Source organism: Rhinopithecus bieti, unplaced genomic scaffold (genome assembly GCF_001698545.2).
Source record: "Rhinopithecus bieti isolate Rb0 unplaced genomic scaffold, ASM169854v2 scaffold_32083, whole genome shotgun sequence".
NCBI lineage: Eukaryota > Metazoa > Chordata > Mammalia > Primates > Cercopithecidae > Rhinopithecus > Rhinopithecus bieti.
In genome coordinates, this window is record NW_016814096.1 from 3,067,788 (window position 1) to 3,093,484 (window position 25,697).

The following is a 25,697-nucleotide window of genomic DNA, read 5'->3' on the forward strand; positions in this document are numbered from 1 at the left end:
AAAAAAAAAAAAAAAAAAAAAGGACAAGGAAATTACCCTGCCTACATCACAGGATTGCTAAAAAATCAAATAATATCCAATTTCTAAAGCAAGTTGACATATGCAATACAAACAGGAGGTATTAATGAGAGTCTTCTTTCTTGTCGCAATCTCTTCCTTTTGAAGGCTGCCAATAATTCCTCTTCTTTTATTACCTTCATTGTCTTCCACCAGCAGAAATGAAATTCAAGTGGCCTCTGTCACATGGAGCTAGTGTGGAGGGGAAACAGGGTAGAACAACAGGTAGTTGTTTTTGTGTTTTACCCCACCCTCCTCACCTTACAGTCACAATCTGTCCTCCATCCAGGACAACACCATTCATTTGGGCTATAAAGATGGCGGCCACCGCTTCGTAAAGGGCTGTACCATCCATGTTAATGGTTGCTCCAACAGGAAGGACGAATCTAGTCACACGTTTATCAATCCCCAGATTTTCTTCCAGGCAACGGAAGGTGACAGGTAAAGTTCCAGCACTGAGAACAAAGAGAAAGAGAGAGACAGGGTTATGTCCACTTTAGAGAAGCAGGACAATGCACAAACTGGAATGCCACTGCATCCTTAGTTTTTCTTGTTTTGTGTCAATCAAGCAAGGTGACATGCAAAAAAGCAGTATCTGGAGCCAGATTAAAAACTGGTGAGTTGGAGGCTGAAATTCAATCTTACTGAGATGCTAATAGGCAGCAAAATATTTTTGTTGGTTCTGGTTCTGGAGATATACTCAGAACTTGAAGATGTTTTCTTTTGACCACTGTTTCCATCTTGGATTCAATATTGAAGTGCATCTGATTGCCCATATTAATTGGGTTGCAAAAAAAAAAAAACTATGTCAGAAAAGAATCAGCTATCAACAGTGAAATGGGATGAGGAATTTTTGGATAACCCATAATTTCATGCTAGAAATGCTGTTTCCAATAAAATGACTGAATGGATGGCATTTAGCCCCAGGAAACTGCCCTGAGCTGGGCTTGCTAATTTCCACAACAATAAACATGTCCAGCACCCTTCAGCATGAGCTGAAGCACTTCACTGGGGAACCTCACAGATAGTCCAACACCCTGATACATGCTCATCAGCCAATTCTACAGTCACTTCAATGACATGGAGCAGGAAAGCATGTGTTCGATAGCAAATCAGAGACTAAATATGAAGTGACTTCACCCCCACTCCTCCCAGGCCTGGGACGTGGATTCATGACCACATGACCCAGCCTCAAAGGCCAGAATTCCTGACCTGTTCATATGTCTTCAAAATCGGAAACCAATAAAAAATAAGGATTGCTAAAGGCCAGAATATTATCTCCATGTGGATAGAAGTGCATGGGAGGGTGAGTGGATTTGCTGCAAAGTTTAAGTAATGTAGAAAGCAATGCAAAACACTCAAACTGCCATGGAAGTGCTTCATGGTCCATCCTCTTGATTTTTTTCTATTCAAACTTTAGCAAAGTGAATTAGAAAATCTGCAATGCAGACAACATTTGGAGGTGTTTTCTCTCTTGCACTTACAGCTTTTGTCAAAGTTTCCTCCTTCTACTGGTCAGAATTAGTGACTAAGCTGGACATAGATCCCTGTAGAGGTCTTGGTTTCTCAGAGAGTGGGAGAAGACCATCTGCTCCAGGGAAGCTAAATGAAATGAAGATTCCAGGGCCTATCCAGAACCAATGAATCAGAAGCCCTAAAACTAGGGATGCCCAGATGCGCATCTTATCAAACCACTGGCCCACAAGCTCCTAAAACAACCTCAGGAGAGCCAAATTTCTCTTACGAGAACATTCTTTGTGATTTCAAGTCAGGGGTCTGTCTCATGCCTCCTTCTTGATCTTGGGTAGGAAGAAGAAATGTTTGTTGGGGAACATTTCATAACTAAAATCTTGCAAACCCAGGACAAAGTTGGAGCCTGGCCTCATTTGCATGCAGGAGACACCATTAGACCTGGCTTGCTGTCTTAATGCGAAGTCAGTGTCCCTTTCTTCCTCTTACCCCACCCTTTCCTGGGCCCTTTCGAAGGGTTGCCTGGACACCAGGACTGGTCTGAGATGACTGCTCAGTTGTGGTTGGTGGCCAGGATTCTCGATTGCAAGGATTCTCAAATCTAAGGACACTTCTGGGATTGCTGGAATACATTTATATTTATTATTGCATTCATTTTTCCAAACTGTCATCAAATGGTCTTTGGACAATTAAGTAGATTGGGAAAATGATTTTAAGTATAAAATATCCTCTATTTCTCTACTGGACAGGCTTTCTTTGTATCTTTAAAAACCCACCCATCCAATCAAACTAGAACTTGAGAATTTTAATTTCAAGCTTTCCTATGTGGACGGGCTGACGTTCTGACGTTGCTTTTTTGGCTCCTGCCTCAATGGCCATATGACAGCCTTCAAATGTTGCTAACAATAACTGTCAGATATTTGACATGCTTCTTTTGTTTTTTACATAGTAGTTTTAACAGCCTGCACTGAAGTTGGAGGGCTGAAGACAGGTCGGTCTCAGGCCACCCCCCTCCCTCTGCCCTCCCTGACACCAGCCTCTGGAACCATAGAGAAAAGTCGTTCAACTACCCTCAACATCTTTATTCTGTACAAGGGCCGAGGAGGCAGGAAAGATATTTTGTGGGCTGTTCCTGGGTTTTGCTTTTTTTTTTTCTTCTCTGTGACCATGATGGCAAAGAAACCTTCAGTTAATTCTCGGTACATGACTCATGTCACACAGCCTTTTAAACAAAGAAATTCCACATCCAGGCAAAAACCACATTTTAACTAAAGATTAAAACCCCTTTTTTTTTTTTTTTTTCAAATGAAATACAGGGTTGGGGAAGAAATCGGTCTAATATTTGCAGCCTTGGTTGGATAATCTGAGCATTTGTCTCTGATTTAAATACAAATTTGGGCCATGCAAATTCCCTTAAGATTCACCTTATCTTACAAAGTTACTGAAATAATGGCCTAGTCATTCAAAAGAAAATAATACTAATATTTTTGAAATAGTTGAAAGATCTAAACCATAAAGGTATTGGAAGAAAATAAAAGTCATATTGTATTAACTTGGAGAAGCTATTCCTAAGCAAAATCTAAATTCTAAATTCTGAAGAAAAGTACTGATAGCTTTGACTAAGTACAAATTTAAAACTTCTAGAGGCAAAAAGCACAGTAACTTTTTAAGACAAATGTCAAGTGAAGAGGAGGATTATTTGCAACTTGTGACACATGAGCTAATATGCTTATACAAAAAGAGAGCTTGAAAATCAATCAGGGAGGGACGAATACCTCAACAGGAAAATGACCAAGTTCATGAACAATTCACAAGGCAGGGGAAAGGGGAGAGGAAGGAGAAGTAAAGATATGCATATCCCATGAGATTACTTTTCACCCAGTAGGACTAGAAAGCATTAAAGTGACTGGTAATATCCAGAGCTGGTAAGTAAGCGGAGATGGGCACACCCTCAAACTCCAGTTATTGGGAACATAAAATAATAAATTTTTCTGAATAGCAATCTGGTAATGTGATTCAAAACCGTCAAAGTGCATACCATTTAACTCTGAAATTCCACTTATCCTGAGGGGATCATCATACAACCTTGCAGAGATGTATTTTTAAGGATGTTTGTCACAGCTCTGTTTACTAGACATGCCTTAAAGGTACAACACTGTGGCTAGGATGGGGTGGGGTTTGCATTGTACTACATACAGTGCATTATTATGCAGTTTAAAAACTGGTAGTAAAGTCTATTGCAATAGATATAACTTTTATGATATGTTGACTAGTAAAAAAACAGCTATTTATAAAACAGCACATATATACATAGTAAGAACTTGAAAGATATATAACTAAAGACTAATTAAAAGGTTATGACCAGTTATCACTGTATGATAGAATAATTGGCAAAGCTCATTTTCTTCTTCAAAAGTATTGTATTCACTGCCTGAACTTTTTCACAATGAGCCTGCAGAAATTTTATTTTATTTTTCTTTTCTGGTTATGAGCCAGGTATGAGATAAAGTATGAGATACCAGGCTTATAACCAGAAAACAAAATAAAATTAAACCAGGTGGGTTTTTTTTTCTTTTCCTCTTTTCTTCAAGTGGAGATCTGTATGGATAGAGATACTTAGTCATGGGAAATTTATAAAACCAAGAAGGAAATTTTGAAGTGTTTTCCTTCATCTACGGAAACTGGGTGCAGAATCTAGATCCTTAAGATTGTGTATATTCCAGCTTGGTCTGAAACCCCATTCTCTACTAGCACTGAATCCTCATTGATTTGCAAGGTGAAAATTTAATTTGGTTTCCCAGGCATTATTGGTTTGTTAGGTCGCTTAAGGGAAACCTGACTGCCTGCTCAGCAGCTGTGGAGCAAGAGGCCCTGCTGTGTCATGGAGTGGCACCTCACTAGCAGTGCATGGGCACAGGTTCTGCAACAAGGACCTGATAATGAGCTATGGATTTCAGAATTTGCTTGCCTCCCTGTTTTATGATTCAGTCTTAGTTTTGTGACCCAAGGACATATGTGCAGACATAAAATAATGACTGCAAGCTGAAAGTAAAACACTAGTCTTAAAAATTCTCAATTGTAAGGCATTTCTTTCTTTCTTACTTCCTTTCTTTCTTTCTTTTTTCTTTTCTTTTTTTTTTTTTCAGATGGAGCCTCACTTTGTCATCCAGACTAGAGTGCAGTGATGCAATCTCAGCTTACTGCAACCTCCGCCTCCTAGGTTTAAGCAATTCTCCTGCCACAGACTCCCGAATAGCTGGGACTATAGGCACTCCCCACCGCACCTGGCTAATTTTTGTATTTTTAGTAGAAACGGGGTTTCACCATGTTAGCCAGACTGGTCTTGAACTCCTGACTTCAAGTGATCCGCCTGCCAAGGCCTCCCAAAGTGCTGGGATTATAAGCGTGAGCCACTGCGCCCAGCCCAATTGTAAGGCATTTCTTATGTATTTCTTCTTGTTCATTTTTTGGGTTGTTTTTGTTAGATTCAGTCCAAGATGATAGTCCAAAAAATGATTTTTCTCTGCATATCTCTGGGGTCCTCTTTGGCTTTCTAGGCACTGGAACTAGGTAATAAAGGGGGAACAGATTCTTCATCAATGCCAAGTTAACTCTGGGGAAGAATAATCCATTAGAGGTTCATGTCGAGGTCAAAGACTTGGCTGAACTTTGTTAGAAAAAGTCTCACCTAACATACCATTTACTTTGTAAAAGCTGCTTCTTCTACTTTTGAAAATTTATTTACGAAAATCTTCAAAGAGTAATATTTTGTGATAGCATTTTCCAAATCACAGGTGAAATGTTAATTGAAAAACATCCTGTTAAACTCCCTTTAGAAAACATCTAAAACTAATGCCACTAATGATGTAAGTGGCAAATTAGGCATGCAAACAAATAGCATGCATTTATCTGAAAAATTTAATGTGAGATCATATTTCCAATATAGTTGCAAACCAGCAAAAATGTTCACCAGAAGGCTCAGAAGTTCCTAGAAGGAGACAAAAATTCAAAGCATTCGCCTTTTCCAAAAGATCTTAGTCATGTGTGCCAAGTGTTCTTATTGAACTTTGTGATGGGAGGGTTTTGAGAAATGAGAAATGGCAAAGAAGGCAAAAGAGTGAGCAAAGAGAAAGGTGATTTCTTTTGTTCTCTACCTGGAAGCGGTGCCCAGGGCAGTGATCCAAGCTTGGAAAATGCCAGCAAAAAAGGAGAAGGGGTTTTTCCTGGTCACTACAAAGTAAATCAAGGGGAGAAAGATGCCCCCGTGGATGATGAGGCCTATGATCACTGTTACCATGTACATCCCCAGTTGCCTAGCAACCACTTCTAAGTCCTTGATTGCAATGATCTTCCCACAGATCAGGCAGGCGATACCCAGGGGAGAGTACCTGAAAAACACAAAAGGGAAAAACAGCATTGAAGAGATCATTATGGCATTCAGAACCTGGGCCTCCTCTGTACTGCACCCTGAGGAAAACACGTGCTCTTTTGTACAAAAAAAGACTTTTGCTGAGAAAAGGTGATGAGATTCCATTGATGTTATTTTTTATTTTGGACCAACTCCCTTAATCAAAATCTGTTTTGTGGATCTGGTGGCACCTGCTCTGATGAAAAGTCCAAAGGCAAATTTTGTCGCTAAGGTGAGTTCTAGGGATAAAGGAGACATGCATTACCATCTTTTAGCTTTACCATCAAGTTCAAAGTTGAGAGACTCAGGTGTGTCTCTGGGAATCTTGTTTGATTTGTGTTCCTCAGTTCCTTCCTAGAAATTTGGGAATTTGAGCTTTTTAGAAAACTATACACTGGAATTTGTAAATTTGCATTATTTTTACCTTGGAAGATAGGGAATATATTAAAATGAGAGAGAAAGAAAGAACAAGGAAACTATCTGAGCCAAAATGTACACATTTTAGAGAAAAGTGGTTTTACGACTTCCAAGTCTGAAAGTATTTTTTCCATACTTACTCTAACAAAAATGCTAACTACTTTCATTTTGTTTTAAGCACTATGGTGAGAGCTGCACACTCATTCCCTCACTTAATGCTTACCACAACCCGAAAATCTAGGTGTCATTATTGCTACATGGCAAATAAAGAAACTGAAGTTAAGAAAAGCTAAATAATCAGCCCAAGATCAGGAAACCAGGAAATAAGAGAACAATTTCAGGTCTCTGAAACTCCCAACTGGGGGATTTTCCCAACCAAGACAAGCCACTTCTCTTTAGTGAACAATCACAGCTCTTTGGAGATAAGCAATTCACCATATGCCAATTTATCCTATATAAACTGATGCTATAGTTCTATCTTATTATTATTTTATAGAGAGTTTGGAAACTACTTTGGTCCTCACTCTTGGGAAAGCTATTTTGTCTCTCAACCTGAATATATTCTTCCCATATTTGGTAAAATCCTTTAGTATCCAGAATGGTGTTGCTAGGGCATGAATTGGTTCAGCCTGTGACAGTTTCTGGCTGATATGAAAATATTTGTGGGAAGGTTGCTACCTTAATAAAAATTATGGACATACTTGAGAGAAAGACTATGGGGAAAATGAAGTCCCTAGATAAGGCTACCAGCAGGGGTCAGGGAGTCAGGAAAGGCTGCTGTAGTTGTAAGATCTATACAGACTTGTAATTGTGCCTGGAGCAAACACTTTCCTGAATTAAAGAAAAAATGTGAAGAGTAGATGACACACATATATATGAATACTACATAAGACATGGAGCTCATCTCGCCACTTATTAGCTATTAATATGTGACCATGGTTAGTGGCTTATTCCCATTTTACAGATATGGCTGTCAAGGCTCAGAGCGGCTAACTCCAACCCCATGGAGATGCTATGGGGATTAAATTTTTGAGCATGCTTGTATGTGTGCTGCAAAAAAGCCCTGTCGCATCTCTGTCAGTACCATTAATTCTCTGAGTCCTGACAAAGGAATTCCTCGTGGGTTCTGTTTTCACACATGTACCCTATGTCCTCTCATCACTCATGCTTATTAAGCCTGAGTTAGTGATGCTTTCTAGAACATCTCATGGGATACCCAATTGCAAGATGATTTTATAGCAACATATTCTCTCAAGAGGAACCTAATCTTGAAGGAACTGATTTGTAACTTACACAATTAAACATTAGCATAGCTGTTCTCTTCCCATACGAGAATCTAGCCTGAAGCTCCTACTTCTCCTTTCTGTGGGGTCCAGGCTGGTCAAGTCTGAGGACTGCTTCCCTAGACATTAGGGAGTCTGAGACAAACCTGTGCGCATGTCATTAAACCCTGGGCTCTCCCACCATTTTATATTCTGCTGGTGTGTCCATAGTCACAACATCTCATAAATTATCAAGGTAGTCTCGGGGACCAGCACTTCGTTCACTGAGACTGTAAATAAGCAGAATGAACCCTCCTATAAAGCAAAAAAGCATTTATCTTCATAAACCAAGAGATCAATTCTTTCCCAAGCACCAAGCACCCTTTAAAGATGTCCAGAAAAACACTACTATAAGCTGTTTTGGGTGCCATTCAATTTTCCTTCTCTCCTGGGACAAGCAATTTGTAGAATGGAGAGAAAATGCTTTCAAGGCTCTTTGCCAAAAAAAGACTAGCTATAGAGTATCCTGGAGAATGTATTTGGGCCACTGACAGTTTACCTCTGGGGCACTTAGCCAGTTGGGAAAAGCATGAGCTCCCATTGTAAATGGAGAGTGTTAGTCAAAGGCCAGAAAGTGAAGTGTTAGGGTTTATAAATATGGCAAGCAGAAGCCCTTGCTAATCCAAACACTTTGATCTCTGGGAATAGTATGAGCATTAAGTAGAAGAAGGTAAGAACCTTTGTTCTATGAAGTCTTTTAGGGCCATTACTTTCTTGTGCCTATTTTTATTTTATTTATTTTTTATTTTTTATATTTTGAGACAGAGTATTACTCTGTTAGCCAGGCTGGAGCTCAGTGGCACAATCATTGCTTGCTGTAACCTCGACCTCCTGGGCTGAAGCAATCCTCCCACCTCAGCCTCCTGAGTAGCTAGGACTACAGGTGTATGCCACCATTCTCAGTTAATTTTTGTTTACTTTTATTTTTGTAGGAGGTCTCACTATTTTGCTCAGCTGGTCTCAAATTCCTAGCCTCAAGCAATCTTCCTGCCTCAGCCTCCTAGAGCACTAGGATTACAGGTGTGGCCAACCAACTGCACCCATTTTTAAAACAAACAACTTAGGCCTTCACTCTAAAACTGGGGCTTCTGGGTTCCTGGGTTTCCATATCAATGAATTACCTAGTTGAAAATAACATGCCATGGAAAAGGATGGGCAAATGCCCAGCACCCAAGGCCACCACTCAAAGCTTCTGAGATGAAGCCAGCAATCAAAACCACAAACCAAAGTGCATAAAGAGTCTGAGGGCTGCACGGAGAGTTCTGAAGCCAAATAATGCCCTGTGATTGTTGGTCCAGTTTCCAAATGAGAGGGACATGGCTAGAGAGCTGGGGAGAGGGAATGGCTCCCATGCTGCTCTTAGGCTGTTCCTGTTCTCTGTTTTCAGGGCCACAGATTCATCCAGGACTGGCCTGTGGAGTCTTTTTCTTACTGCTGTATCCATTCTAGCCTCTACCTACTTTGTCTCAAAGCCCTTGCCAGCCTAAGGGTCCCACCAAGATACCCCTCGCCGGACTCCACAAACACACTCATCTACAGCAGGCAAGTTACCTAGAATTCAGTCGGTGTACGGGTGTCAGAAACCACCGCCTTCCTGTTAACAATGCGATTCCCTGGGCTTACCACACACCTACGGAGTCAGAATGTCCTGAAGCTGGCCTTGGGGCATTTATATTTTAAACAAGCTCCCCAGGTAATGCTGATCTGTTTGAAAACCAGTATTTCAAGAAACAAAAATCTTAACTGCAACTGATGAAATACAGATATTACTTGGTGACCTTTTGGAAACCATTTACCTTAGCTCCAATTTCTTCAGGATTTTTGAGGTCTTAACCCACTGGAATAATTCATTTGGGACTTACAGGCCTGGGACAGATGATGGGGCAGACACTGATGATGGGAAAGGAGGTAAGCTGAGGGACTTTCTCAGTCCTGCTGTGAAGGCCCTCTGGTGCTGTCCCACACGTTTCCAATAGCTTGTCAATAGAGCTAAACACACATTCCAAGAGTAGCTGAAAGTTGCTGTCCATGCTCAGAAAGTATTACAAATCTTCATCTTTCCCAATCCATTTAGGGATAAGTGTTCCAGCTATCCAAAGAGTGATTTTTGTTCAAAGTTACCATTTGTGATTAGAACTTTTCATCAAGACAGAGTGAAAAACAGTTTGTACAGCCTCCAGGCTTATGATTAAGGGACTTCCTTTTGCAAGTAAATGAAATTCCAATCCATCAAGGTGACCTGCAGGACCCTGGAGGATCTGCCTACTGCCTACCTCTCCAACTGCACCTCCTTTTGTCTCCTTTCACCAACCACACTGCAGCTTCTCTAGACCTTTGTTCTGATCCTCAAAAGCCTTTCCCTGCCACTTCTTCCCCCTGGAACATTCTCCCCTCAGTTCTTTACTAGGTTGCTTGGCTCACTCTGCAGCTCTTCATTAAAGGTCACCTTCCCAGACAGCACCATGTGGCCTATCACTTCTACCCCCATCACTATCTCTTGCTATTGCATGGCACTTATGACTATTGGAATTAGTAATAAGTGCTACAAAGACAATCTGCTCCCATTTGCTCCCTTTTGGCTTTCCCTCTCTCCCTTCTCTAGGATGTAAGCCCCACGAGGGCCAGAACCTTTCTCTGTCTTATTCACCATTATATCACCAGTACCTAAAATCATTGCCTGCACAGAATAGAATATTTATTGAATGAAAAAAAAAAATAGATGGATTGACAAAGATTCTTTGACCAAATTTTACTTAGGCTTCTGAACCTTCTTCTGGCCTCTTCTGGGCTCTTTGCTAAACCTTATAAAATCCAGTTTAGCAAAAAACTCATCTAAGTCAGGTTAGCAAGAACCTCCGTCCTCAAAATCTGATCACCCTCAAATCTGATCAGGTTCTTCATCCTCCCCCAGACGATGTCTGGTCACCCTGTGGCCTTCAGCTAGAATCCTGTGGGGTTGGTTTAGCCAAAATACTCCTTACCCCAGACCATCCACTGCCCCCACCTTGCTCCATGCCTATAAATTCCCACTTGCCCATGTTGTACTTGCAAGTGAGCCCAATCTCTCTCCCCCATTCCAAAATCCCACTGCTGTGGTCCCTGTGCTCATTGCAATGATCCTGAATAAAATCTGCCTTACTCTGCTTTAACAAGTGTCATTGAATAGTTTTTTCTTTAACAGTGTGGATGGATGGTGGTTTATTGGAAGAAGGAATTGGAAGAGTAGGTAGAGATTTTACTTCTCACTTATGTTTTTATAGGGATAAGATTATGAAACATTTTACTTTCTGTTTAAGTTTTTCAAATTTTGAAAAAAATGTTTTAAATAACCTCATAAGAAAATAAGGATATGAAAATCATACAAAAATTAAGGGGTTTTCAAGTTTCTTAAAGAATTCATGAACACAGAGATACAAAGGATATGGATTGAATTGATGATAATATTGGTAACAGCAAACAGCTATTACTATAACACTAATCCATGTAAAGTGCTTAGACAGTTCCCAGCACCAAAAAGGTACTTCATGACTGTTGGTCACTGTCTTAATTCTCACAGCAACCTACGGCATGGATTCTAGAATCATCCCATTTTACAGATCAGAATATCAGGGCTTAGAATGGGTCTAACTTGCCTAAAGTCACACAGCTTGCAATAGGAGGATCCTGGATTCAATCCAGTCTGAAGTAAAAAAGAAATTGATGTAGGTATTACTTCTGTACAGCTCCATAATACTGGGCAAGTCACCCTCTGTGCTTAGTTTTCTCATTTGGTAAATGGGTTAACAAAAGCACATATTTTTGTTCAGTACTATTGTGAAGAATAAATGAGCTAATGCATGTAAAATAATTGGAGTAATATTAAGTATTTAGCAGGAATTTGGTAAATTTAAGTTATTTAATAATAATTGTTTCCTCCGTAATAAATGGGTTAGTACATGTACTGTAATTGAAATAGTACTGAGCATATAGCAAGAAGTTAGTAATTCTAATTTATAATTTAATAACAAAAACAATTATAATCTTTTCAATGTTACATTTTGCTATTATTACTATTATAACTGCTACATAGAAAAGAATACAAAAGAATTCTGAATTTTTAAGCTTTGAGGGGTCAGTTAAAGAGTAGTTAACTGCTTTATCCAGAACATTTTTACACACATCATTAGCAAATACTGATGCTGATGAGGCAGTGAAAGAATTAAAGAAATGTGTAGAATTGGCATTTCATGTCACGTGACACCGTCCTGACTATGAGCCTGGATGAATTAACCAAACAGCTGTCAGAAATCATACTAGGGTCTTACTTCTGCCTCACAACCACTTTTTACCTCCCAAGATGATAATAAGTATTTAGGAGTTCTGGTTTCAACAAATGGGAAACTTCTTAATTCATACCACCACCCTCCATCTCTGGGGAGGAGGGAGGCTACACTTCATCCCACTGACTCATCTGATGTCCTAGAAGATTCTCTTTCCTGCAAGAGTTTAGTGGAAATCACATTGGTATGGACGTAGGAAGGACACACACATTGCCCATGTTATTGGCATCATATTACAGAAATACGGGCTGCATATTTGGAGTAAGGATGCATAATCTGCTAGAAATTCTAGGAAACGATGGAAAATCCTAATGTTTAAGCAAGAGACTTATTCTGCATTGTGTATTATGTACTAAACTCTCAACAGACTCAGATGAATCTGAAGGACTTAAAAAATACATTTTACCTCTGGGAGTGGTGGCTCACACCTGTAATCCCAGCACTTTGGGAGGCCGAGGTGGGCGGATCATAGGGTCGGGAGTTCGAGACCAGCCTGGCCAACATGGCGAAACCCTGTCTCTACTAAAGATTAAAAAAAACTAGCCGGGCATGGTGGCGTGCACCTGTAATCCCAGCTACTTGGAAGGCTGAGGCTGGAGAATCACTTGAACCCGGGAGGCGGAGGTTGCAGTGAGCTGAGATCACACCATTGCACTACAGCCTGGCGACAGGGCAAGACTTTGTCTCTCTGTCTCTCTGCGTCTCTCTCTCTCTCTCTCTCTCTATATATATATATATAACACCACCATATTACCAAATCTTCATATAAAAGAAATATCCAGAAATCCAGCATTGCCTGAGAAGCTGAAGGATCAGTACTATCATAAAAGAGAACATGTTATTTCACTAGCATCCTTTCTGTGTTTTAAAAGCACTGTAAAACAATGATCTGAACAAGCCAGGTCTGCTAAATATGGTTCATGAAATAGTGAGGAACATCTTCTTGATCTGAAATCTTGGAGTTTTCAGCTATCCCACTCATTCCTAAAGTTTTAGTAACAATTGACTACAGGCACACCACCATGTTTGGTTCTGTGGAGATAAAAAATAAGAACAGATTTTTGTCCTTGTGAGGTGGGGTGGGAGACAAGAAAAAGAAGAAGAGAAAAAGCAGCTGGAATTTCCATGAAAGGCACCTATAGAAAAGTGGAAAAGGATCAGAAGAGGTTTGGCAAAGAAGGTGGGTAGGCCTGGAACATGCAAAGATGGGGAATAGGTAACCCAGAATTCCTGTGGAAAAGAGAACACAGGTATGACTTGGTCTAAGAGTGGTTTTATTTTTTTCTAGGCAGACATACAGGACCATCCTAGGGATCTGAAACAAATGCAAGTAAAAAGCTTTCTGTCTGATGGATATGGGACACCAAAAGTTTCCTATGATTGAAGATGACAGAGCTTCCACGATGAGAGAGTAGATCCTCGTGCTCTCCTAGGCTCCCCTAGATTTCAGAGTCACTGACTATAAACACATGTGAAATAAAGGGGAAACAATATTGTTTAGACGATTCAAACCAAAAAACCTACCTGCTTAGGTATCAAGGATTTTGATACCAATATGAACTATAGCTCTTCCTCTACCTAGCTATAATAATCTTAGACAAGTTAATTATTAAGTTGGTGTAAAAGTAATTGTGGTTTTTGCCATTGAAAGTAATGTCAAAGGCCGGGTGCGGTGACTCAAGCCTGTAATCCCAGCACTTTGGGAGGCCAAGACGGGCAGATCGCGAGGTCAGGAGATCGAGACCATTCTGGCTAACATGGTGAAACCCCGTCTCTACTAAAAACTACAAAAAACTAGCCGGGCGAGGTGGCGCCTGTAGTCCCAGCTGCTCGGGAGGCTGAGGCAGGAGAATGGCGTAAACCCGGGAGGCGGAGCTTGCAGTGAGCTGAGATCCAACCACTGCACTCCAGCCTGGGCGACAGAGCGAGACTCTGTCTCAAAAAAAAAAAAAAAAAAAAAAAAAAAAAAGAAAGTAATGGCAAAAACTGCAATTCATATGTTGAATTCATATGTCCCCCAAATTCATATTTGAAACTTAATTCCCAGAGCAGTGGTGTTAAGAGGTGAACCATCTGGGAGGTGATTAGGTGATGAGGGCTCTGCCCTCTTCAATGGAATTAGTGCTCTTAATAAAAGATGCGTGAGGGAGCCTGTTTTCCCCTTCCTGTGAAGACACACACAAAGGTGCCAACTACGAGGAATAGGCCCTCAACAGATACTAAATCTGCTAGTACCTTGATCTTGAACTTGCCAGCCTCCAGAAGGGTGAGCAATAAATTCCTACTGTTTATAAATTACCCAGTCTAAGGTATTTTGTTATAACAGATGGAAAGACAATGACTGTGTAAAAGAGACCCCAGAGAGCTTTCTGAATCTCTTTTCATGCTAAGCGAAGTGGCTCATGCCTATAATCCCAGCACTTTGGGAGGCCTAGGTGGGAAGATCACTTGAGCCCAGAAGTTTGAGATCAGCCTGGGTAATATAGTGAAACCCTCGTCTCTACAAAAAATTTTCAAAAACTAGCTGGGCATGGTAGTGTGCACCTGTAGTTCCAGCTACTTGAGGGGCTGAGGTGGGAGGATCACTTGAGCTGCAATGAGGGAAGTTGAGACTGCGGTAAGCCATGATCATACCACTGCACTCCAGTCTGGGTGACAGAGTGAGACCCTGTCTCAATAAAATTACAATGAAATAAAATTCAAATAAAAATAAATAAATATCTTTCTAACTATGGATACAATGAGAAGTTGGTCTGCAACTTGGAAAAAGCCCCTTATCAGACCCAACCATACTGGCACCCTGATCTTGAACTTCCAGCCTCCAGAACCATAAGAAAGAAATTTCTGTTGTTTCTAAGCCACTCAGTCTTTGGTACTTTGTTATAGCAACCCAACTAAGACAGTTACATAAAAATATACAACCCATTCTCAACTCGCTGGCCATACAAAAGAGACAGTAGGTTAGATTTGGCCCAAGGGGCATAATTTGTCTACCCTTGTTCTAGGGGAAGCTCCAAAAAAGATATTTTCATCCCTTTCTCAAGGTCTTTCTGGAAAGACCTTTGATCAGCCTATGCCAACTTGTTCCTGCAGGGAGAGCTCCAGTATCCTCTGGGGACCCCAAGGCTTTCTCAACCCACGGCTAAGAAGAAGTAAGAACAAGGCCACTTACCACATGATCATGATCACTAACTTCATTACAATCTCATTCAAAATGTTGAAGAAATCCACCATCAGCTTGGCCTGATCTCCCATCTTCCCCATAGCGATGCCAAAAGCAATAAAAAACCCTATCAGACCTGTTGGGTGAATCACATTACACAGAAGGACAAATTACAAAGAATGTATTTTTTCTCCTCATTCTTTACCATTCCCAAATGTATGGAGCCATGTTCTCACTGCTGGTTACCCTATGAATTAGACATTAAAAGAAAAAAGCATTATATTTCATACTGAATGTAACTTTCCCCTGGATAATTATGGATTTCTTGAACATTTTCCACATGAGCAAGTTAAACTGTAAGCAGTGTTAGGTTCAGGAAAATGTATTCATTTTCATTCCGAACTAAAAGGTGCTCTCTTCTCCCTCCCCTCACTTATGAAGTCATATGTAAGCAGATTCCATTATTACACAGATTAACGAGTCAAGGCTTGTTGGGACTTGGGGATTATCATGCAAACTTTGGAGCCAATATTGGAATAGCAGAGACCAATTAGCCAATAAATTCTTTGCTAGAGTTACATCTAGCTTGTTTTGGTATTATCCCAAATCAATGCATGGCTGGTATGTTTCACTCTTACAAAATCCTAAATGTAAAATTATTTTTTATTACTACATACATAAAATGACAGGGAGAAAAAAATACTGAAAAATCAAAGGGAAAACAATAAGAAATCTGAAACTCCATTTTATCCAGTTTTAAAAAATGTAATCTGTTATTTATGAATTTGTCACAATTCTTTTCATGACTGAAGTGGTTAGAATGCTTTCTTTTTTATTTTATTTGTTTTTTCAGGATCATAAACACAGAATATAGATTCACTGTCAGATTTTGCTAGTTCCTAGTCTCTCCACTCTCTTCTTCCTTCACTTGACATTCTTGACTTGTATCTAAGTCCAGCCTCACATCAGCCTCGGGGTCAATCCTAATCCCAGGAAGGATTTAAGGAGCTTCATCTCTGCCCTCTTCATGTCAGCATCACATTGCACTAGATCTTGGACCAACTCTAATACCCAACCATGAGTCTTACTTCTGTGTTGGTTTCACCTCATCCCCTGTGCCTGAGGTCCTGGGAATCTGCCCTACACTTTAGTTCCTCCAAGGCTAGGCCTGGCTTTGCTCTTCCTACCACTCCTGTTGGTCCCTTCCATTCTCTCCCTTGGTATTTCATGCTCAGGCCTGGAGTCTCACTCCAATGCATCCAGGAACTGGAGCACACTGTGTGGCTTACAGGTGTTTCCAGTAGTGCCTGGGGGCTGTCTGGATTTCTAATTGCCAATCCCCATGTGCTCCCTGACCTCTGACCCCTGATCTATTATTGCCAGTCTTAAGGTCTCAATTCTTACTACTTACATGTTCTATAAATCAATGTTGCTATGTCCTTGGCTACAGGACTTTGCTTGCCCACCTGACTTGTTCTCTGACTCTGAAGTATGAGCCATCTTCTCTTTCCTCTTCTCCACACCTAACCTGCTCAATTTGGCAGTCCTAATTTCCAGTCCCTCCCTATTATATCCAGTTTCCTATGGTGTCCAGTTATGCCTAAAGTCTTAACCCATACTCAGTAAATTCTAGCATCATAATTTGATTCTCTTAGAGGAAATTCCTTCTCTCTGAACCTTTGACTTTACCCTTTCCCTAGTCAACTAACCCATTAACCTCTTTACACCAAACACATATCAACCCAGATTGTCTAACTACCCTTTGCTGGATCCTTTCTATCTTCAGCAAAAAGAATCCATCACTTGCACTTGGGGTTGCTAATCCCTCACATTTAGTATCTCCTCTTTTTGCTCTCAGCTAGAAAGCTTGACAAATGACTTCACAAGTGAGTTACTGGCCTGGAAAGACAAAGGCTTAGGAAAGATTAGATCCAGAACAGAGGGAACTAGTCCTGCAGCAATGTACAAAGTCAATTTCAAGCCATTCCCAAGTCCTTCTCTCAAGCCCATGGAGAGGAGTCTGCTAGGTGGGCGGTGAGAGAGAATCAATCTGAATATTCTGGTTGAGAATAGCTCATATTACTTGGTTAATTTCATTTGAAATTAAGAAAAAAATGCCTGAGGTATCAAGGTCCCAAAGAACTGGAATAAAAAAAGCTCCATTCAGTGTCAGCAGAAACTGGCCATATCTATGAGAGAGAGGTTTTTAAAGGAAGAGTTGGAGTTGATTTAAGCAATTGGGAGAGGGTGGAGCCCAGAATTGTTTCTGGAGGTTTTTTAGGAGAGAAGTGGTTCCTTAAAGAAGTGGGAGGCAAGAACTGGGGTTGTATCTTTACTTATTGCAAGTGCTTAATCCTCGGGACTTTCCAAAGCCAAAAAACAGAAAGACAGCAAAAATAAAAAATAAAAAGAGCCACTATCTCCACACTCAGAAGACTGTGGAAAGAACCTTATTTCAGCCATGATTTCTAAATGGGAAGTTTCTCAACAGTCTAACTTCTCTTGGCTTTCCAGAGCCTTGATCTGCACTTGGATGGAAACCATATTCAGCTTGTAGTTTTTCTCTGTAAACACTGCCTAATTGAAATTGCTCACTGGAACGGGGGTGTTCCATCTGAACAAAACCCTCTTGGACTTGGCCGCTGGGGTTACAGAGTAGTGAGTTGTGTTGAAACTCCCCGGTAGAGCCAAAGATCCTGTGACTTCCCAGAATCCACCAAGACTCTGGAAACAACCAGGAAAGTCTTTGAATGATTCACTCCAAAGCCCTGGCCCCATTGTTCATGGCCTCAAGCTCCTCCAGAGTACAGAGAAGACTGAGGAACACTTTGACAAAAGGGGGTTGGGTGTTTAAATTATGACCCACCAGAAAGGACCACGGGGGAGTTAGGAAGGTCCTAAAAGGGACATAGATAGCTGGACAGTGAGGGAGAAGAGCTGCTCAGTGGTGCTGGGGATATCTGCAAAACCTCCCTAGAGGAACTCTCCTTCCTTCTCCTCGCTCCTTCCACCTCTCACCTCCCACTGGTTGTTAAACAATGTTTATTGATCTTCCATTGCCCAGCAACCTAGTCAGCTCATCTCCTCCCTCACTCTCACTCACCCAACCTGCTTCCTACCAGGCCAAAAAAAAAAGATCCGCTTCTGCTTCTTGGTGACTATGCAATTCTGCTCCCTCTCTCTCCTCTTTCTCTGTACCATTCTGGATGGCTAAGAAGTAGGCTTACCAAATTTGGAACAAACAAACAAACATGACACTCAATTACTTTTTGAATTTCAGGTAAGTAATGAATACTTTTTTTTTTAGTATTATTATGTCCCATGCAATATTTGTGACACACACTAAAAAACTATTTGCCTCTTATTGAAAATTCAAATTTATCTGGACATTCTGTATTTTATCTGACAACCCGACTAAGGAGACAAGGCCATGTGATTTTTTAGACGACAATGTGAAAGGACTACTGAGCTCATTCATCTCTAAGCAGCTGTCATCCAAACCTTTAGAAATTGTGCTTAGATAAATAAACATACTGCATCCATCCAGATTCACCATTTCTCCCAGGTTTTGGCCAAACGCCCCTATTTCCTGTCTAGGGGACACCATTCTAATGGTGGATGGAGGTTATGGAAGGGAGTGGACCCATTGAGTGGGAGGGGAGCAAACTGGGCAGACTAGAGCCGCTCACATGGTAAGAAACCTCTGTCCCTCATGGAGGTATTTTCTTACTGAACTCCTCAGCTCTCCACCCACTTTGAATAATGATCAGAGCTCATATGGAGAGAGCACACGGCATGTGCTACTGTGCCCTATATGCACAATCACGTTTCATCCTCACAATAATCTACTAAACAGATGTCAATCCCATTTCCATTTTACAAATGCGGCTCAGAGAAATGGAGTAACTTGCCCAGGGTCACATAACCAGTAAGTGGCCCATACTGGGTCCAAACCCAGGTCTGCCCAACTGCAGAGCCCCAAAAACCTCTAGGATGGCATGCTAAGAAGGCACCAGGCTAGGAGAAAGAGCTCACTGGGATCCCAGAAAGTAAAACAAGATAATCTGTAAAGCTCCTCTGGTACCTACTCCAACACTTCACAGTCCTGGTAGCATTGCATTTGTTTGCAGACTATGAGAGCTGCGGTGGTCCAGCCTCCGCACCTAGCACAGCACCAGTATTTGGCGGCAGCTTTTAAAAAATGCTTAAGAAATGAAAGCAATGGATGTGTCACTTAACAACATAGAGAGTCAGAGAAGGTGACTTTCTAACACCACACAGAGAGTCAGGGAATGTGCCCAAAGATGGTGAGCTCCCTCCTTTGTTTCCCAGCTTCTGGCTGCCCTGTCCCCTCATGGTCTCCTCTGCCCTTCCCCCTATTCCTTAAATCGCTCAGCTCTCAGTCCCAGTGACCCTCAAATTGCTCCCCAGAGAGAGCCTCCTGCTCCACCTAGAGGACAGCCGAGTCATCAGTTTTCTGAAAAGAGAGTGCAGGAGAGCCCAGCCATAGACAGGGAAGCAGAATCCCAGACCACCAGCTGGCCTACCTAAGACATTCATCCCGTCCTTGAACTCCAAGCCCTTCTTGATAACCATCTTAGTCTCCTCCGGCACCTCGGTCACAGTCTCGTTCAACAGAGACACAACAGCGCTGGTTGCGTTGGCCTCCTCGTCTGGCGGTGGTGCAACCAGGACTTTCTTTGTCACTGTTTGAATCTAATAGAGTGAGGGAAAAAAGGCATAAAGTTGAGGTTTGGCCTATGAGGTGAGAGAAAAGCCTGGCTACTCATATATTTTAAGGTTCCCAACAGGTTAACAATAATTAAGAAATACCAAAGCAAGGTTATGAAAACTGGAGAATATTTTCTATGTCTATTTACAAAATGGTGTTTTATTATACACAGTGAGATACAATTGTCCTAATCACAGATAATTACAGAATTTTTTATTTGTGCAAATTTGTGGGGTACATGAGAAATTTTTTACATGTATACAATGTGTGATGATCAAATCAGGGCATTTAAGGTGTCTATCATCTGAGTACAATGCATTTTTTAAGTACAGTCATCCAACTCTGCTATCAAACATTGAATGAATTCCTTCTATCTTTCTGTATGTTTGTGCCCTTTAAGCTACTTCTCTTCATCCTTCCCTTTCCCCCACACTCACCCTTCCTAGCCTCTGTTATCTATTTTTCCACTTTTTTCCCATGTGTTCAAATATTTTAGCTCCCACATATAAATGAGAAATGCAATATTTGTCTTTTTGTGCCTGGCTTATTTCACCTAAGATAACAACCTCCAGTCTTATCCATGTAGCTGCAAATGACACGATTTCATAAGTATAGAATGTATAAAAATAATTTGCAAATGTACTATAAGTACTGTGGTCAATAATAGGACACAGTCTTAAACTTGGGGGATAAATGTCTTCTTTCACTCCTATGATTGAAGCTCAGAAACAGTATGAAATGTCTAACTTGGATGCTCTTCCCAATTGTGAGACCTAGTTAGATGGTCCTTCCAGTTGTGATGGGCCCTGGCTCTGGTTAAGAATAGGAAGCCTTGGCAGGGGTCAGATCAACAACTCATGATCCACCTGTTTTCCCCCCCAACCTGGTCCCCACTGGATAGGGGCATCACAGGCTGCCTCAGTTTGGGCTCCTTCTAGAGCCAGGCTCGGCTGGAAATCTCCATCTGGGTACCAAGAGTGCCAGCTGCCAGCAGCCACCATGGCAGGAGCATTTGCTCAGATTTCAGATCCAAATTCAAGGTGGGAAGACAGCCGCTCCTTCTAAGCAGTGATGCCAAGCCTTGCTCAATGTTCCCCAAGCGTCTCTGTCAGATGACTCACAAGGAACCTCTCCCGCTATTCCTCGACATCCATGGCAGTGGTCCTATTTTTAAAGGTGCTAGGCACCCTACATGCAGAGTGCTATAAAAATCCACATCTGAGGCTAAAAAACACCACCTCCAGGGGCATTAAAATAGAACTCAATGCAGAATCCTAGAATGTCAGTGCCGGCATGTAGTAGGTAACAGATGGCTGAACCCTGAATAGATACGGAAGAAAATGCATGGGAAAGTCAAGTGACTTGTTGGACGTCATGGAGTTATGGGCAGAACTGGGACTTCAACTCAGATGACCTCATCTCCATTGAGTTATTTCCACAGCCTGTGCTGTATGTTAAGCTATGGGGATCCAATCCTACTGTGCTGGGCTCCATAGGAAGCAAAGCTGAACTGCCAGTTATCCAAAATGGAAGGGAAGGGAGGTCAGTGTTCTCTGAGGAGAGGAGAGTGCTCTCTGTTCTAGCCTGGCCACATGTACTGGTTCAGGGAGAGAGGAAGCCTAGGGCCAGCTGTGTGAGGGAAGAACAGGCAGCCCACTTCTCCCCTCAATGTGGCCCCTTCGTCTGGGCAACACTGGTGTGAAGAGTGAATGCAGGAAGGATCACAAGAGAAGCTTCCGTGAACAGCAGAGTCATGCTCCCAGGAAAGAAAAAGGGACCAAAGTCAACTGTCGACCTATCCTAAGAATGCAAAAGTAGCCTAAATTTGGTTTAAAAGAGAAATACTCATGGATCTAAATGAATGGTGGCTGTCAGGATCAGGCAGGAGGCCAGCTGCTACCTGTTTTACATCCATTACGTCTTAGGTCAACAGTAGCCCCTCAACTCAAGGGCAGCTTGCTAGTTAGTTGCTGAGGCAGGATTCAAGATGAGTTATGCTTGACTCCAGAAATCCAGATTCCAAATAGCACAGGCCAGTAGTGTAAGTTGAAGCTGAGGAGATAGGAACATTGAACACAGGCCTAGTTCTCTGCCTGAGTTCCTGATTCACAGAACCTGTTTGGTTGCACAACTTCATGTATTTGCTGTTTTAGTCTGTTTTGTGCTGCTACGACAGAATACCTAAGACTGGATAATTTATAATAAACAGAAATTTATTTTTTCACCATTCTGGAGACTGGGAAGTACACAATGAAGGTATCATCATCGGGCAAGAGCCTTCTTGCTGCATCATTACATGGAAGAAGGTAGAAAGGCAAAGAGAGGCACAAAGGAGCCAAACTCATTCTTTTATAGTAGCATTAATCCCATCCATGAGAGCAGAGACCTCGTGGCCTAATCACCTCCCAAAGGGTCCACTTATCAATATTGTTATAATGGCAACTAAATTTCACCATGAATTTTGGAAGGGACAGACATCCAAAGCATAGCAGGTGCCAACTCCAGCCTCCCTGACCCTAAGCCACCATCATGTCTCACCGTAAAACCTGCAAAACCATAAACTTACCTACTTAGCTTTCTTCTTGTCTACATACAGTCTATAGATAAGTGTGGCTATCTATAGCCCTGTCTATAACCTTAGCTTCCCCTGGCCCACCAAGTCATGCCTGAGCTGAGTTCACCTTCCTCCAGTCTCTGTACCCCCAACACTGGCCTCACACAACCTCCTTTTTCTTCTCTGAACATTATAAGTACTTTTCAGCCTCTGCATATGTGTGCCTCTACTGAGAAGCGTCTTTCCCCAGCTCTTTGTAGGCCTAACTCATTCTGATCCCCTATCCTCTCAGCTCAAACATCTCCCCTAGTTACCACCAGCCTATCATCCTGCCTCTAGCCCTCAGAGAACACCTGTCTCAATGTTTAAGTCTCTTCTGTGTTTCCCTGATGTTTATTTTGGTCTACCTCCCTCCCCTTTAATGTAAGTGAGCTCCTTGGGGCAGGATGCTCATCTCTCTCCTCCCCTATGGCATCCTTGTGCAAAGCAGAGAGCCTGGCAGCCCGTCCTGCTCACAAATATTGGCCGAGTGAACATACACAAATCACTGAATTTTCTGGAGGAAAAGAACCCATGTTATTTTCCTTCAGTATTTAAAGTTAAGATTTTTTAAAAACAGGTGATTCTGGGTTTAATATTGTAAGGCCATATCTTACAGCCAGTTACTCTCTTGGAAATCTCACTTTAGTTCAGAGTAAGCCCCAAATAGCAAGCAGGAGATCTCCCTGCTCACAAAGACACAGACACCTGACTTGGGCAAACCAGGCCCTGTCACCTGGGAGCAGGCAGTCTCCTCTCTGGGGGGAGCTCATCTTCCTCTTTACATCTCTGTTTCTAACTCTGGTCAGGGAGCCTCCTCCACTCAAGACAGGTTATTTTAAATCACTTCTAGCTGTACTCATGGACACAGATGTCTCTCATGCACCCTTTCTCTCTGGAAATGCCATGTCCCTTTAAAAGAGTTTCCTGTCCTCAAGTCCTCTTCAGTGCCTTCCTCCCAGGCCTAAGGAATCTGTTCCCATTCTCTCCCTGAGGTGGATTCTACACCATTCTTCTTCAGGTTGTCCTAACCCAAAGGGACCTTGATCCTAAGCCTACTGGGGGACCAAGGCTCAGTCCTCGTATGAATTTTGGCAAAGGAAAGTTGGGGTCAGGGCCAGGATGGGGAAGGGAATGGCTCATGTCTTTATTCCAGAGTGGCAGACAGCACCTCTTGCCACAGGCAGCTGCATGCAAAGACTGCCCATCCACCATAACGCTCACCGAGTGTGAGTGTGGCCAGCTCCACAAAAGTTCACTCCAAGACCAGAGCAATAGCTCCAGGAGCCTGCCTGCTTCTTGGTCCTGCTTTCCTTTTTTCACAGAGCATGGCATGACCAGGCACAGAACTGAGTCCAAATCTGTCCTTCCCAGGCCCTCCCATGCTCCCCTCTCCACCAGTCTACTACCAGCTCAGCCTCCTGCACCTGCCATCCCAGAACACTCTCTCCAAAACGTTAAGAATGGACAGCACCCAATTGTGTGTCTCACTCTAAAGCAAGTCAATTCATCTTTCTGAGCAAGCTGGCTGAGGGGCAAACATGCTATACAGATGGGGCCCAGTAAGCACCTTCTCCTCCAGCTTATTTCTATTTATTTCTGCATCCAACTTCCCTGGCCTGGAGTGGTTTCCTTTAATATAGGCCCATGCTACATGTACCACTAAAATGGTATCTGAAACTAGGGAACATACCCCAACCCAGAGTAATCTGGGTTCAGTAATGGTTAAGGGCTACATTTTGGAGACAGCTAGGAATACACACTTTTCTTCTAAGCTACCTGTTTCCTAAGCTCATTCTTCTGTGCTTCGAAATGGCTGAAGGAGACTGCTTGGTTTTAGCTTAGTTTCTACCCAGATTCACGGGAACTGGCGTGTGTGGAATGTGTTCTAGCCTAAGCAGGCCTTGGGGCTAGAAAACAGGGTAGTGGATGGTGCCTACTCAGCTAACTCAGTGGTTCCACTCAGTAGAATCACCTGTTTTTAAAAAATCTCAAGTTTAAAAAAATGTATAGGCGTGTATGCAGCAAGCAAGAGTATACATTGCTAAGGAATCTGTACCCACTACTACATACTTTTGTAGTGCCATTTTGCAACAGCCAGCAAACTCAAAATATAAAACTCCTGATAGGGCATTTTTACTTCTAGGAATTTATCCTTTAAAAATATTATGCAATCATGAAAAAAAGAAGAGATGACTTTAAAACATTGTTCAATGAAAAAGTCAAATGTAACGTTTTATGAACAATGGAGTACCGTTGGGTTAAATTCTTGTTTTGTTTGTTTGTTTGTTTTGAGACAGTATGCTACTCTGTCTCCCAGGCTGGAGTGCAGTGGCTCTGTTCACTGCAACCTCTGCCTCCCAGGCTCTAGGAATTCTCTTGCCTCAGCCTCCTGAGTAGCTGGGATAACAGGCATACGCCACCACACCCAGCTAATTTTTGCATTTTTGGTAGAGATAGGGTTTCACCACGTTGACCAGGCTGGTTTTGAACTCCTAACCTCAAATGATCCCCCTGCCTCGGCCTCCCGAAATGCTGGGATTATAGGCATGAGCCACCACATCTGGCCAGGGTTGAATTCTTTTAAAGATTATGCACACTTGCATATGTGGAAAAAGAAAAATATAGGGGAGGAAACAACATTCTCAACAGAAGTAGCTCTAGAGAAGGGAAAGTAGAAGCTTCTAACTTTTACTTTATGTACTTCTATACTTTCTAAATCTTTCATAATCTGCAAGTATTACTTCCACAATTTAAAAAAAATACCCAAGCTCCAGATTCATCCCTTGGAGATTCTGATTGTGTATGGTATTTGTATTTTCTTAAAAGTGCCATTGGTGGTTTGGCTTTACTGCCAAGTTTAAGAACCCCTGTGTACTCTAGAAGGTTGTGGGCAAGGCTAATAAAAATATGCCCATGGATGACTCAAAGACGCATTTCCCAGCCTCATGCACAAAAAGGAAAGGAAGAGATAGATATAAGGAAAGAGAGAGAGAGAGAGAAAAGGAGGACAATCCCAGAGCAAAAAGATATGAAGTGAGCTGGAAAAAAAAAAAGGAGGTTTAAAAAAGTTAAAACCAGGAGACTCCAATCCCAAGATCCTTCCCTAAACCACCTCATAGAATCCCTGGGCCTAGACAGAGATAATTACATATTAAGAAAATTTCTACCAGAGTTGATCTGTTAAAATAGACTCTTTTTTTTTTTTTTTTTTTT

At 41.8% G+C, this 25,697-nt stretch overlaps 1 protein-coding gene across 3 annotated transcripts in view; it reads right to left on the reverse strand.

Annotated features, from left to right (window-relative positions):
- The window catches only part of SLC1A2 (solute carrier family 1 member 2), a 167,143-nt gene that overhangs the window by 27,568 nt on the left and 113,878 nt on the right, over positions 1-25,697 (reverse strand). For all 3 annotated transcript variants that reach the window (XM_017849685.1, XM_017849687.1, XM_017849686.1), the window contains exons 5-8: positions 19,704-19,872; positions 15,166-15,292; positions 5,682-5,915; positions 318-512 (exon numbers count right to left, since the gene is read on the reverse strand). In XM_017849685.1, the coding sequence (XP_017705174.1) occupies positions 318-512; positions 5,682-5,915; positions 15,166-15,292; positions 19,704-19,872 (725 nt within the window). The remainder of the gene's footprint in view (positions 1-317; positions 513-5,681; positions 5,916-15,165; positions 15,293-19,703; positions 19,873-25,697) is intronic.